Here is a 15,862-nt window from a genome sequence, read left to right on the forward strand (position 1 = left end):
TAATGCTGTTATTGAAAGTTCATGAATATTTTTGAAACGTGTACCAATCATAAGCATATTTAAAAAAAAAAATAGTTTAAAAGCGTTTTTGAAGTTTTTAAAAAAGTTTAAGAGGATTAATGAAACCGTTTTTTTTAAACTCTTTTGAAATTTTTTGAAAAATTTAAAGGTAATTGTAATTTTAATTTTTTTTTAGTTCAAGAATATTATTAAAACTTAAAAAAAATGAGAGATAAAAGTCAAAATTCAAAGAGATATTTACTAATTTAGCGAAAAATAAATAAATAAATAATGTATATATATATATATATATATATAATACACACCAGGAAGGGGAGAGGAACAGTTTCGTATATTTAATAATGCCTTAATTAAGTTAGGTTGATTGATAATAAATAATGAATTATAACTCTATGTTAAATTATTCACACCCAAATATAAAGGACCATTAATTAAATTTGACTTGATTTAAAAAGTTCTAGTTGAACCATATTTGGGATATTTGGGTTTATAACTGATAATGATAAGAAATTTTTCGAGAACACTTAAAATTATTAAGAGAGCTTAAAGTCATAAAAAAAATTAACACGTTTTCACCTTAGCCCACAAACCACACGACACACAAAATTGAATCTACTTCCTTCGTAGAAAATACAACCAATGAGCACTAACTATGCCCTCGGAGCCCTCGGAGAATATAAGAAACTTTTATATTTTAGTTGAGTTATGCTTAAATTGATCATCAACGATAAAAAAAACGATAAAAAAAAGTTGCATCCTTGGGATTTGGGAAGTTCAAATTGGTACACACAATAATGGCTTTCAGAGCCTTGATATAAATACATGAATGGCATCTTCACAGAAGAAAAAGAAAAGAAAACTATAACTTCACATGGTGTGTTCCTATATATACATTGTAGGAAACTAATATTAAGCAAAAACTATCCAACCCATGAATAAGGGGAAAAAGGCAAAGAATCAAAACAGGGAAGGAACAAACTTTGCAAACCCAAGGATGCTAAAACTCACCATGCCAATCTTGATGCTACAGAAGAGACCGTCCCCGAAACTGCATACCTACCTACCGCTTAGGTTCGCTCAAGTTCTTCCCTTCGAAAAATTCTCCGAGCATTCTTTCGAGATCTTCTGGCTGGTACCTGACATACTTTTGGGGATTTTTTCCAACATCAACTAGTGGCCTGTTACAACAAAAGCAGATTTTAAGCAAACGTGACGAAATATCGTTACGAGCAGTTCTATGTGCAAGCGACCGCATATTACAAAATTGACAGAATAGCAGAGGACAACAACATGCTACAAGATTAAAACTACAACTAATTTCAAACATGCCATAAATATTTCAATAACATCTATGGGAGAGATGAGGGATACACACCCAAAACGTTTTAGGAAGGATCGGTATGCAGGAAGTAAGACTTCAGCAACCGAAAGTCGTAGGGACTCCCGCAGCTCAGTGTCGGGAACTGCCCATTGAGATTGTCTTTGATGCAGTTCCTCAAACTGCATATTGAACGTCTTGAACCTGGTCGAATAATAATACTCCAATTACAACAAAAGTATTATAAAAGATGAGTGAATTGATGACAGATTTAGTCACACAAAGCTATCATGACAGTAACCTGTCTTTAATAAGCGCCCTAGAAACTCCGCTACTATTTCCTCCATCTATACCAGGTACGCTGCCACCGCCGGATGAAGTTAACCCTTGAACAGAGAGGCATTGCAAAATCTGCAAGTTACCGTTACCTCATCTTCAGTATGTAATAAGACACAGGGTATAAGTAAACTGTCACGGCCCAAGCCCACCGGGCCGACCACTAGCAGATATTGTCATTTTGGGCTTTCCCTCAAAGTTTTTAAAATGCGTCTTCGAGGGAGAGCTTTTCACACCCTCATAAAGAATGTTTCGTTCTCCTCCGAATGTAGGATCTCACATAAACTAAGCTTTAAAGAAAATTCGCAAACTTTGGACCCCAAAGACGATTTGTTTTAGTGGGTTTAGTTGCTTTGCTTCTCTAAGAAGTCTTTAGCTTGCAACGTTTTAATTATCGACAAAAAGTATGTGTTTTTAGTCATTACATAAATATTTGATCACCTTTGACCAAGCATTCCTTTTATACTGATTTGCATGTTGCTGTACGACCCTCCTATGTCTCTGAACCCAATCGTCCCCGAGCAAATCCTTGGCTTCGGATCTAAAAAGACAATCATTAAATAAGTAACAAGTTTGCACAAGTAAACAAGTTCTGAAAATGGCACATATAAAGCATACCTGCGAACAGATCTAACTATATAGTGAATATTGTTCATGAGGAATAGGTGAGTCAAAGCAGGATCTCTGTAATGCTTAGATTTTCCGTCCAAATTAGATTGAAGAGCCTGCATAATTTGCATTGTGACAGTGGCCAGTTCTGAACTCGTTTGACCACTCTCTTCAAATTCTTGGAAAAGCTGCTTCAAGGTTGCTTGATAGCTGAAAAATTTTCAAGTGGAAATTTGTGGATCAACAAAAGCACAAGAAGAAATTGACTGCTCATCATTATGAATAAGATTAGACTCTCAAATCATGCATAAATAATCAAGCAATATGCATCACAATGTGAATTCCTAAAAATACCCAGAAATTGGCATAAGATTTACTTACTCAAATAGAAATTTCACATAATTAATCACATAGCTTGTTAAAGGATGAACAGTTCCATCTAACACCGCAGTTTTTGTGGCATCTTTTTCAACAGCTTCCTCAAAATCACTAAATGTATCCTTAGCTGTCTGTGCAAGCCGTTTGGTCAAACCCGATGCAGATTCCTTGATCTCACTGCACGCTTTACCCTTGAAAATTGTCTCAATCTGAATGAGTTTAAAATGTCAATCAATAACTGGATAAAAATACAGTAGGTCATTGGAAAAATAAAAGCTTAAAGAAAAATATATAGTAAGCTGGTTGTTTGTGACCGTGCGCCGGTCTGGGCTAGTCATTGAAATTATAATATAGCAAAGAAAAAATTAAAAGGAAATAGCAAGGTAATAGCCATACCTCGGAGTGAAGCTCTCGCATTATTTCATACATGTCCAAGAGTACAAACAACTTTTCTGGTGACCTCTTGCTTTTTGCAATCGCCTCCCCGAAACTAAATAGCACAGACACACTACTACCAGTAACCTCAGCAAATGATTGGTCTTTAAGCGATTCAAGGCCTTCAAATATTTGATCACAAACTTTTCGTTCTCCAGCAAACAACAGTTTGACCTGTGATTAAGCATAATATTTATTTGGAAGCTACAAGAAAAACTCATTAAACATTAAATATTATGTGCTTACTGCAATACGCATAAAATGAATCCAGTTCCCAATTTTTGCCTCTAAAACCTCCCATGCCATCTTCTGGACATCTTCTTTGCTAAGTTTTTCAACTCCCAATTTCCGTAGGCTTTCTTCCATAACGACCGAACGGGTATCCCTGGGCAAAAGAAGATATAGAGATAAGTTTCTCTCTTGCATGAATTTTTTTCTTAGAGATCGCTGATAAAGTCATTTAGGGAAGATGTTTGGGTTGGGAGTTTCTTTTCCGAGATTATGTTCCCAGATCTTAGTACTCTCGTCGTCTCTTGAACCATACTATTTTTACTTCAAGAAGAAATGTCGATGATGTAGAAATAGATAAGTTTCTTAATTGGGGTTTTTATAAGCTCCTTCAGATATGGTTTGGCCTTCAGCACACCAATATAAGAATGAAGATGCAAAGGAGCACACACAAAAAAACAGTCAAGCCACATTTACAGTTACAAATAGTATTAGAAAAATGGAGCTTCATACCTGTAGACTTTTAAAATTTGTTGTTGATGACCGGCTTGAACCATTTGCAGTGATAAATCGTGCAGCAGTGGCAGAACACGCGGTGGTATGAGAGTGGGAGGTGTGTAGACAGCATTCTCCAAGTTATTATCATGATGTGCAGAATGATGATTTGAGGAGGGATTCTTTCCACCTGAATCATGACCAGGAGATTCTGAAGATGGTTGCAACGATTTTGGCAGGCAATCGAAAAGACGTTCAGGCTCCACAGGTTTGCTGAATTGCCCCCAACAATATTAAGTACTTAACGCATAAACATAAGCTCCAGTAATATGTGCTACCCATATAGAGAATAGCAATAAAAAATATAGAAAAATAAAATAAAATTAAGGGGAAAAGGTTAACTTCTAGAACCCTTCATACCAAGTTATCTATTCTCATTTCTGAATGCATACAAACTGTCTGCTAAAGAATTTAACATAATTTTGTAATTCATCAATTGCCCTAAGACAACCCTCTAAATCCTCATGTGTCCCTTTCATGTATATTTGCTTCTTTTTTTCACTTGAAGATACATACTTTTTTTTAATTGTTTGCAACCAATGAAAACTAAAGATAGAAGTCGATGGAATATCCTCCCCCTTAGGCATAGGGACTTCTCATCCCCAAGGCCCTTCGGCTGTTTTTTTTTTTACATTTTTGACTATGTGTGTAACAGCCCAAGTCCAAGCCCACAGCTAACAGATATTGTACTTTTGGGCTTTCCCTTTCGGGCTTCCCCTCAAGGTTTTTAAAACGCGTCTGCTAGAGAGAGGTTTTCACACCCATGTAATGCTTCGTTCTCTCCCCCAACCAATATGAGATCTTACAAATATGGGATCTTACAATGTGAACAGAAAGGTGAAAAAAAAAACATGGAAATGGAAATCAGTGAGTAAGATTTTGTTGTTGTTTTTTTTAAAAAAATAATGAAAAGGCTAACAATCACAGAGAAAAATGAAAGAGATTTCCGGTGGTTTTACAACTAACTTTTTGTTTGAATAGGAGAAATGCTTTGTATTTCCGAAAAAAAAAAATCATTAGTCAATATAAAGCATTCTTATCATGTATGCAGAATTCTACCAAAAATAAATAAATAAATAGAAACCTGTAGGAAGATAATAGCTGTCTGAATTCATCTTCCAGCTTTGAGATGGCCTTTGCAAGCAGATTATTTGCCTGGTTAAGCACTACCTCGTTGCCCTTAAAACCTTTATGGCCGCTAAAGAATTTGATATTGTTTCTTAATAGACCAATTGCCCCGAGATAACTTTCCAAATCCTCGTGTGGCCCTCTAAGTATTTTCGTCTCTGCCTGCACACCAGAACAATAGTTTATAAGCAAGATGCAAAACAGGTCATACTAAGACACAGTCAGAGGTATGTCCAGATCTTCAACATTAAGACCTAAGAAAGAATTCTCTTGGACTATTACAATTTTTAACCAGAAATTGTTACTTACTAATTGAAAGAAATTCTAATGCATAAAAAAAAAATGGTAAAGATTAATAACACCACTATTAATTGTTTCTCATACTCTTGCTTCTCAAATTCTGTTGCTAATAGTTCGCAAGTATAACATGCCTAAATAACAGAAAAATTCTAAACTACCATGCATGACCACCTGTGCATGCATCACTTGATTCACTCAGCTTAATCAAATTGTATATAAGGTGTCAAAAAGGCTAAATGAAGAGAAATTTCAATATAAAGNTTTTTTTTTTTTTTTTTTTTTTTTTTTTCTGAGCAAGAAGACGTTTTTGAACCTGCCCAGGATTCAAGAACTATAAGGAGACAGGATTGTGGTTACATCCCAGGGGAAAACAAAGGTAATTGGTAGGGAGAGCACCAATCTACACAGCTATTCCCTACCTGAGTAGAATTTTTTTTTACCATCAGCAGATTAAAGATAAATCCTCAACAAATCCCATAGACATTCACGACAAACTAACTTGATAAGGACGTCAACAACCACAAGGAATCGGGATAAAGAATCAACTTGCTTATACCCTAGTGGCAAAGATCTCATCCAGACTTACTATTAACCGAAACAACTGACCTAAGACGCACACAATATCTCCTCTTAATCCCAAACCCCATCCTCTGGAAACTTCGTCAAGAAAGCCCCAATGGACGTAGATTTCTCAAAACCAAAAGGCACCCCTCATTGGTAATTAGATCCTCATTCATAACAAACTTTTTATAATCAATTTACATTTCAAATAATATAGTTTCGAATGGAAAAATAATTCATCATTAACAACGTAACTCTTTTGCTCGTTCCTTGGGTATGATTCAAGGGTAACCCATGCATCTTGATTAAATTCTCTTATAAGATTTATTGAGTACAATAAGCGCCAAAATACACACACACACAAACACACAATTTCTTGCCATCATATTATTTACGGAGATACTGAATTGAAAGATATAAAAGAGTTGTAGGTTTGATGAATAGCAAATTCAGCAGCTTCGAACTTTTCTCATATCACATTGGACATTAGCATTCTAGGTTTGATATTCAGTTATACTTGGCATCATTTCCCTCATCCACCCAACCAACCATAATTAGTACATTTGGTATCAGCTTCATATGGTTGTTGGTTACGGATTGAAGCTTTTTTTTCTTCTATAACAAAAATGGGTTAAAGATTTCTAAGCTCGTACAAAACTAAATGGATGCAAAAATAAGCTAGTGAACTGACAAACTCGAAGTATCAAAAAGACCAACCTGACGAGAGAGATCAAATTGTGCTAAAATAACCTCCGCAGACTTCAAAGTCTTGTCAATGTTCTCGTGAGCTTTACGAATAGAATTGGTTCTGATCTGCAAAATCCCCAAAATAATTAAAAACCTAAACAGTAAGAATCAAGGACCGAACCAAAACACCACGAAAAATACGGGAAATAGACAAACCAATGATCGGGCAGACAGATTAGACTAAAACAACAACAACAGCAACAAAAAGCATAAACGGAAAAACCCGGATCTGAAGTTCGATTCTCAAGAGAACAAAGAAGAGAAACCAAAATGGCAAACAAAAACGAACGATTCTCGCATAGTAAAAAGAGAGTCAACCGATTCAATTGGTCGGAATCAACCAAGAGCCTCGTACAATTTCTCGACAAGGAAACATTTCATCATCCTCCCCCAACCTTTTTCGAGAAAACAAAACAGAAAGCGAACCGTGTAGAAAGCAGACCTGAGTAGGGCGCATGGCGGTCTCGAGAGCTGAAAGACGGTGATCAAAGGAGCCGAGAATGGAGACGACGTTATCAGTAATAGTTTGGCTCTTTTGCAGTGATTCTCTCATCTTCGCCGCTCTTTCTCTCAGAAAATCATCGCCCAAAGTTGCAGGCACCCCCATCGTCGGCTTCTCTCCGTCTTCCTCAGCTCCCCTGAGTTCTCCGAGATCACTGTAGCGAGAGAGAGAGAGAGAGAATCAAATTTGATGGCCTTGAAAATGGAAGAAAATGGAGAAGTTTGACATTAAGATGGTGGGCTTTGACAGGTTGTATTGTATCTGTGCAACCGAACCATCAGGCATTTCTTCTTACAGACAAAGTCTTCTAGACTTGCCTTGACCCTTTTCCATTGCTTTCCCTCGTTTTTTATTTATTTATTTATTTTCTTTTTCTTTTTAATTTTGTGCAATGTCCTCTAATTTTTATTACAAATTTTAATTTTATTTCAAAATATGTATTAAATCAGTAAACTTCCATAAATTTCCATTTATTTGGCAATTTTTAATTATCTTTTAATTACTAAATTTTATATATTACACTGTTTTCTAATAAATTTGAGGATAGTAAAAAATATATTTGAATAAATTCATCATGTATTTAATATTTTTCTGAGCTTGTCAACTCCAAACTTTCAATTTGATTGCAATTTTAGTTTTTAAAAAGTTCAATTTTACTTTTTTAATAAGTTATTTTTTAAAATATTATTAAATAATAAATTTTGATAAAGTATTACCTTCATTAATTTATATACTTGGTGAAGTTATTTTTGTGTAAAAATTTATTTGATCGAAATTAATTAATTTATGAGAAAATGCACGGCTTTTTGTTAAAAATAGTGGAAACTATGGTAACATTTATTAAATTTGGAATTTAATGGGATGAAATTATAATTTTTATGTTTAAATTAATATAAATAATATTTTACACAAAAAAAAAAAATGAAAAAGAAATATGAAATATTATAACGGAAAAAGAAAAATGAAGCGCGAAGCATTGGATGAACGACACTTTTCTGATCGTCATCCATGGAAGCTCCTCCCGAAGGTTACCGCCAAAACGTTGCCATTTGCCTCATAAATTCTTCCAAAAACCTTATTCTCCAAACCTCTCTCTCTCTCTCCAATTCTCCACTTATAACACTAACCTAACTTTTATTTTATTTGTTTACACTATTTATGCTTACTATTAATTTTCGACTCGTAGGTAAGACTCCTTATCGGTCAAATACGGCTCGTTTACTAAACTCTTTGGTGGGTTGAAGTAGCACACAACCCAACGGTTAATGAAACTCGTTGTCTCTAACTTCGCACACAGCGCATTGGTCTGAAGTTTTATGGAGATCTTACATCTCACATCACAACAAGCTCGTAAGCATAAACTTAAATCATACATCTTGCACTCTAATCATGAACTTCTAACATGCTCACTTTTTATGCATGCGTTCACAATAATTGTTATTTAACTCAAGCCATTTACATACGCTAAACATTTGCTTAGCTCCTAATCACATGGTCAACGCTTTATTTGAATATAACAAGTTAAAAGTTGTTTATGAACTTTGATATGCTACTTGATCAACAACTCATTCTCTGTCATAACTTGCTCATACTATGGTAATTTTAGATTTATATTTAATAACTTAAAAGGTTAGTATAGGTCAATATTAATTAAAAAAAATAGGTCAAAATGAGTCGAACATGAAAAATATTCAAATTTGAAGACATAGACATAAAATAAATAAATACAAAGAATATAAAGGAAAAACAAGTTTTATTTGGAAAAGAAATTAACATTTTTTATACACGGTACATCAAACAGAGTATTCATAGTGTAACAGTCATCATCAACCCTCTAGTTTAAATAAGCATTTCTTATGCTTTTTTTCATCATAATTATTTTAAACTAAAAGTAAGAGGGTTTGTTCAGATGTATGATTCAAGTTTTTACCAAGGGAAAGTTGCACAACGACGCTGACTTGGGAGAAGAGAAGAAAATGCTTAAATTCCTCATAGCTTTGAAGATAAGCGGCTCAAGCAAGCTTCAATCGATCCATGTGGTTCGTCTGTTGGCACATACACATCATGCTCAAACTGCACCACAAAAATAACACCACTCATTTCTTTTCGATGTCTACAGTAAAAAGTTCCCTAGTTTAGCTAGCATGTCCAACACACGAACACTCGGCCACTGCAACACTTGTTGGATGATTGTTAGCACAATGGATGTGCTAGACACTAGTTCGCATATAGGTCAACATTTTTTAGACAAACTACACTTAGACTTCGAATAAATCTCATTTTTAAGCAGGTAAATGCATAGCTTATAGACTTCAATTTTTCTTCTTCTATAGATATAATATATATTATAACAAATGTGTCCTTCATGTGTTCCTGTCATGTCATATTCGTGTCTAATATCCATATTCATATCGGTGCTTCCTAGGTAGAATGTCTCTACTCAGAGTAATAACTGGCAATTGACGCATGCAAGATATGAGATTATGTTTCAGATGGCAAGTTCACTATATATGTTGGCCTGATGGTTGCAGAGTTGCAAAGGGATTACCAGACAGCAGCCTAAACCTCTTCAATAAATACGGAAAAGGAAAAGCTAACCTCTATAAGCAGACTCTTACCTTAACGATAGTCCGATTATCTTTTGTTGATATGTTGGCAGGTAAGAAGTGGAGATTTGGCATTTTCAGCCTCACTGATGATATAACATGGACCCTGAAATAGTGGAAATCCAAAAATCATTTTTGGAGAGATTAGAACATTTGTGGAAGTTACTGCGATTGGGCATTCCCGTGTGTGCGTGTGCGTGTGCGTGTGCGTGTGCGTGTGCGTGTGGGAGAATGAGAGAACGAGAGAAAGACCTGCTGAGGACATTCTTTGCCATTTCATAAAGAGTGTATTGAACAGATGGGCTATAAACTCCCTCTTTTGGAGGACCAAAGAAGGTGTCAACTAACAGTTTTTTCACATCAAGGTATGTTTCCGTGAAGAAACACTGCCTTTTAGGAATGCTATAGAGAGAATCAAATGAATACCTGCATCGAAGTGTATAAATTTTGTTTGTGAAACCAAACAGAAGCAGAAATACTAAGAAATTATTGTTCTTCCATCTCTACAATAATAAAGCAGAAAAACCAGAAGCTATTTGAGCTGTGTATTATTTCTCAGTCAAAAGTCCGATCAATATAGAAAATATACCTCCACGAAGCAGACATCTCGGTGGCCAATATCCTCTCTCGTGTCTCAGGAAGAGCTGTGTACCTATCCCTATGAAATCGCTCAAAGCCCGACTGCTCACATGATGAAGTTTAGAGAGAGAATCAGTAGAAACATAAGATATCTAAGCTTGCATGTACAAGTAGCAGGCTTCCTGCGATTATTGTCTGCTATGTATTCTACAAGTTGATCAAATGCCAACTCTTCATTAAAAGGACGTGTTACCCCCGGATACACCATCCTCCTCGAGTTAGATCAAAGATAATCATGAAAGCGAAGTAATTTAAATTAAATGGCTTTCAGATAGTAAACTCAAAATCAGAAAGATCAAAGATCATGAAGAATTCAGGGTATATCAAAATCCGACACTTGATATTTCTCAAATTAGTTGCTCATAATGCCTGAACCGCAAGGAGAATCTCCAACTATATATGAACACTACTGCATGCCCTTGGATAATTTCAGGGTACTTCTCTTTAAGTTTGAATAGATTTGGATATGAAGGGTGGATTTTGGTTTCGAAATATTTAATGCTTATAAATAATAAAGAGAAAATTATGCAAAACAATTATTCAAATGAGGTAGACTATGCAGACGTGCATTAATTTACTAAAATGAGAAAGCAGTAAATATGCATAACTTAAGCTTGTATGAAGTGTGGAGATGCATTGTATTTAGCATCGGAAAATTCATAAACAAAGAACTTTGTGACAGGTATATAAATAATAACTTGGCCGTAAAATGGAAAAAGAGAAAAATAGTTCAAATCGGTTTTGAATATGTATTTAAAAGAGACAGCCTTACTTGAACGCACATGATTTGTTGTATAGGTTGTACAAATGTGTCCTTGAGTTCTAAAAATATGTATCTAAAAGAGTAGGCTTACTTGAGTTGTCTTCAGCACAGATAGTCCCTCTATACCAGAGCTCACTTGTAAAACACCCGACTTCTTAAATATCACCTCGGTAGTGTGCTTTTCAGATCCAAGTTTGAAGCCTTCAATCAAAAATCAAAATTAAAGAGAGAGAAAAAAAAAAGATGAAAGAAAGAACTCTGGAAACAAGTGGCTATTATTTAGATTCGAAAAAATACCCACCTGCTCAATTTTGTTACAATAAACTAAATAGGTTTATCATAATAATGTGCATTAAAGCAAGAGGTGCAAAGAAAATTTTACTGGAATAAGTCATCTGCTTCATAAACAAAAATCTAAGATACAAAATTTCAATTCTAAGTTATTTCTTAGAAGTACATAATTTAAAATTTAGAACTGGAAGACCAAAAAGAGGAAAGGATGTCAAGAATTTTGCACTCTCATAAAAACTAAATATATGGCTGTATGCATAATATTCTTTGATATCCCTCGAATCTAATTATCTATAGTTAGGCAAACATGAAAATTTCAAATAATAAATTTTTTCTTGTTGACTTCACCACCAGAAGACTCTCTTCAAGGATCCAAATCCTTTTTATCATCATGGGAGGAGGCAAGAGAAGAACTCACTTGAAAAGGGGTGCAACAACTAAAGTTCACTGAGTTCACAATCATTTAAACTCCTTATAAAAAAGTCATTTAAACTCATTCGGAGATTCCAATTTGCAGACAAGGAAGATAATTTTAAGTTCTTTAAACTAAATATTTCAACATCGAAAAGATTGAATGTAATGATAAAAGTTGTTTTCAGAAAAGAGGTTTCTACAGTTCATCTATAATAACTAAGAATCATTCACTGGTCAGGCTTTGCAATGATGAACAGCTAACCATGGTTGTGTGGTTGACCATTGACAGATACACGCTCCCACGACTTTTCTGCAATCTTCACTATCGTGGTAGTAACCTGTAAAATGAATTACACATATTGGAGAACATCTCTGAATTTATTAACTTTTAGCACCGACTAATAAAAAAAAATATACCAAAGGATGTGCCAATTAATGTATTAACTTTTAGCACCGTCTAATAGAAAAATATACCAAAGGATGTGCACCATGTACAATGACGAGGGAAAACGGATATGAGCAGAAGAAAAGAAGAAAAACGAAGAAGTTCGAAGGAAGCAGGCAACGTCATTTTCTGGAAGTCGGTGGTACATAGAAGTTTACTCAAGTAGTTCATGCAGCTGGAGAACATCTCAAGGGGGCATGTCGGTATGAAGAACGAACAAAATGCTATGGACGTATTTGATGCATGTTCGTATGACTGAGCAATTTTTACCACTTCAAGAGAAAGGTTTTTTATTCAGAAAGCAGGTAGGTAATCCACCAATAAGAACCTCAAGTTAAGCAGAAAAATCATCACTAATAATAGGAGCTTGACGACACGACATTTTCAAGAATTGTCCACAATTTTTCTATAGGGCTAAAAATGAACTAGTCCAAACTGCAAAAACAATGATTCCACCTGAACAGCAAAAAAACTTATGTGATCTTTGTGAAACCTGAGGCGTATCAAGTAAAAACACGAACAATGAGTTCCCAGATGGATCTGGATTGTTCAGTGATACTTTTTTTCTTAAATTTCTGTTGTGTGAAAAGATCTGCTATGGTGAAGGCACAAGCCAAGCTAGCTACAATCAGCAAAGTAATATGACTTTGATATAGAAGGGTATGGATCTTGCAACTTCCAATAAAAACATGTGATATTGATATTCTAGAACTGGTTAGATGATCAAGCAAGAGTTTTGAAATGGAGATAACTGTTTCTTTCAATACTTACCCGCTCCGTATAATGTGTATACCTAGATATGGAGCGAGCAAGAAGTCATTTCATGTGAGTGTGCTGGGTAGATAAAAGATAAGCCCACTAATGCCGCTAACTATGTTGAATTTACACCAATTAAAACTCCCACAAAACCACAACTTCTGATTTCACACAAATCTATTTACAACTTCAACTGTTGCCAACCTCCACAGGTGTCAATTACGATAAGAGTATGAGTAATAGTATTAGAACCAAAAAAGAATGGGGTTTACCTGCTTGTAAGATAATGTGAAGTGCTTAGCAAGAAGAATTGCAAAATCCTCCACTGAAAGTTGATCAGAACATTCCTTGGCTTTTGCGTATACCTGAATGAAATGAAATCCATTAACTATTAAGTGTAAAGCGATAAACAGTAATAGAATTTAAAACAATAAGAGTATGAGTAATGGGAATAGAACCAAAAAAAGCAAACGTGATCCACTACGATTATGACAGAAAGGTAAAAATAGTCTCTCGTCAAAGAATCCCTTCCCACCATGTTTTCCTTGCGGCTGGACTAAAGTTGCTCAATTTCACAAATATCTATAGCCAACATACCTATACTAATTTACTTGAGATAGAGGTTCAAATCCCCATACTAACAAAAGAAAAGTTGCTCGATATTCTTTCACTCAAAGCATCAACCCATATCGATCCACTAAAGTAAATAATAAGGGCAAGAAAAGAAGAAGAAGAAGAAAAGAAACAGATCGGGCAGAGCAGAGCAGAACAGCAGAATTATTTTCTCCTACGATTGCAAATCTCCAGATCCTGCGCGACTGGTCTAAGTTGAGCAATAAATTTTTTAATATCTACATACCAAACCTGAAATGAACAGATTCTACCACTAACTATTACTTATGCAACAAATAACTCAACCAAACAGCCGGAATTAAGGAAAAAGAAAAAAACGCGCGCGCGCGAGCCCCCACACACACAAAGAAGAAATACTACTCCTCGCTTTTCTGTTCCTCTTCCTAGACTCACACAATCAGGTTCACAAGAGACACAACAATCAGATCATAAGTGCAACAATGAGTACATTAGAAAACAATTACAGTGTTCTTCATAGTATCGGTTGCAACGATGTCGGAATTATCATCGCTGACGTACGCGGCGGCGCAATCGGAAAGAAGACTGATGCCGACGTTCCATTCAACGAAAAACTGGCGGCCGTCTTGGTTCCGCCAAACCCGAGCCACTCGCACTCGTTCCTTGCCGTGCCTCTGCTCGAAGTTCAAGCCGTTCACTACAACCACATCATCATCGAGCGCCATGAATATGGCCGGAGATCAGATTTGTGCTGTTGAAGGAGTTGATTTGACAATGATTTCAAAGATGGATTTAGCAGAAGAAGATCAGAACTTGTTTTTCGGTAAAGAGACGTCCACGAGTTGGAGTAGTTTATATAGAAGCACCATGGATCCACGCTCATGCTTATCGGTAAAATAAAAAGCGCCGATCTTTACAATAATTACTTTTTAAAAAATTAAGCTAAATGTTTAAAAATTTATTTTTAAAGTTTAAAAAACTTATTTTCATTTTTTAAATTTGACTAGAAATTAAATATTTTCAAAATTTAAATCAACTTCTTAACTTTAAAGCCATTTCTAATAATTAAATAAATTATAAAACAAAAACAGAAACAAAGATCGTCCATCTTATACCGTTGTTATAACATTATAAAATTATAAATAAATTAAAATTTATCATATTCTCGAAAATCAAATATATACAGATTTAAAAGTTTAAGAACTATTTTTGTAATTTAACTAAATTAATTCATTATGAATATAATAATATTTTCCTTTTTTAATTTTAATTTAATTTGATTTATTTAATATTCCAATCGATTTTGGATGGTTATTATTTAACCTTTTATTGCAATGTTTGATGATTACGCTAAAACAAAAGCGAAAGCTTTGATTACGTAATTTATTTTTAATACATAAATAAATTAAATAAATATTTTACATAATTATTAATATAATGACTGTGGGCGCTGGTTTTATGAAGCTGTGGGAATGAAAGGAAAAATCAAAGGTTTATTTTTTTTATTTTAATGGATAAAATATTTAATCTGTTCGTTGAATAAAATACGACGACGTTTCATTTACTATATATTTTTTTTATGGATAGAAATAAATTATTATTATTATTTAGATAAGTATTATTATTTCTATGGATTGTTCGTATTTCGCCGCTAGTTTTAATAAATAATAATACAAATATCTCCACGAACAATTTAATTTGAATAATATTAAATTTTGCATAAATTTTTAAATTAACTATGTGAGAAGCGTTAAACTTTTACGTATTTTTTTATTTTAAATCCTATTAATTTTGAGTCAATTTTAATGCATATGTAAATATGAAAAAGGTCAAAATTGTCTATTAAAAGACACTAAAAGTCAATGGTAGATCTATAAGCATCAGTAAGTCAAAGGTTGATGAAAAATATCATCAGACAGTGTTGATTCAAGAAAACCAACAAAATAAAAAGTCAACCTAAGTAAACCAACAAATATGACTATCAGAAAAGTATTAACACGTGAAGGAAATTATATCAAATAAAATCAAATCAATAAGTCAATGGTTGATCCAAGAAGACAATCAATCATGCTGAAAAATAATGTTCAAATTCCTGAGTCAAATTTACCTTAAAGAAAAAGAATGAAATTAAAAAAATTACGAAAAGAATATTGAAATTAAAAAATTATGAGTTTGCTAGTACTTTCCAAAAGCCTATTAAACTAAACGTAACACTAATTACAAGTTTAGTATTAATCAG

General features: G+C 34.2%; 2 protein-coding genes across 2 annotated transcripts; both read right to left on the bottom strand.

The window, feature by feature from the left end:
* Positions 1-761: 761 nt before the first annotated feature.
* Positions 762-7,409, bottom strand: LOC111792512 (exocyst complex component EXO70A1-like). Its single transcript, XM_023674033.1, has 12 exons — positions 7,059-7,409; positions 6,587-6,682; positions 4,965-5,170; positions 3,839-4,093; positions 3,344-3,482; positions 3,059-3,271; positions 2,666-2,871; positions 2,294-2,494; positions 2,117-2,216; positions 1,641-1,750; positions 1,397-1,543; positions 762-1,199 (listed from the first exon to the last, which is right to left on the bottom strand). The coding sequence occupies exons 1-12, from the start codon at positions 7,221-7,223 to the stop codon at positions 1,082-1,084; spliced, it is 1,956 nt and encodes a 651-aa protein (XP_023529801.1). The 5' UTR covers positions 7,224-7,409; the 3' UTR covers positions 762-1,081.
* Positions 7,410-8,854: 1,445 nt separating this feature from the next.
* LOC111792556 (uricase-2 isozyme 2-like) lies at positions 8,855-14,482 on the bottom strand. Its single transcript, XM_023674067.1, has 8 exons — positions 14,130-14,482; positions 13,305-13,397; positions 12,094-12,169; positions 11,218-11,327; positions 10,314-10,405; positions 9,977-10,150; positions 9,737-9,830; positions 8,855-9,191 (listed from the first exon to the last, which is right to left on the bottom strand). Exons 1-8 carry the CDS (start codon positions 14,346-14,348, stop codon positions 9,108-9,110), a joined length of 942 nt encoding a protein of 313 aa, XP_023529835.1. The 5' UTR covers positions 14,349-14,482; the 3' UTR covers positions 8,855-9,107.
* Between the last annotated feature and the right edge of the window lie 1,380 nt (positions 14,483-15,862).

This window comes from Cucurbita pepo, chromosome LG01 (assembly GCF_002806865.2).
Source record: "Cucurbita pepo subsp. pepo cultivar mu-cu-16 chromosome LG01, ASM280686v2, whole genome shotgun sequence".
Classification (NCBI taxonomy): Eukaryota; Viridiplantae; Streptophyta; class Magnoliopsida; order Cucurbitales; family Cucurbitaceae; genus Cucurbita; species Cucurbita pepo.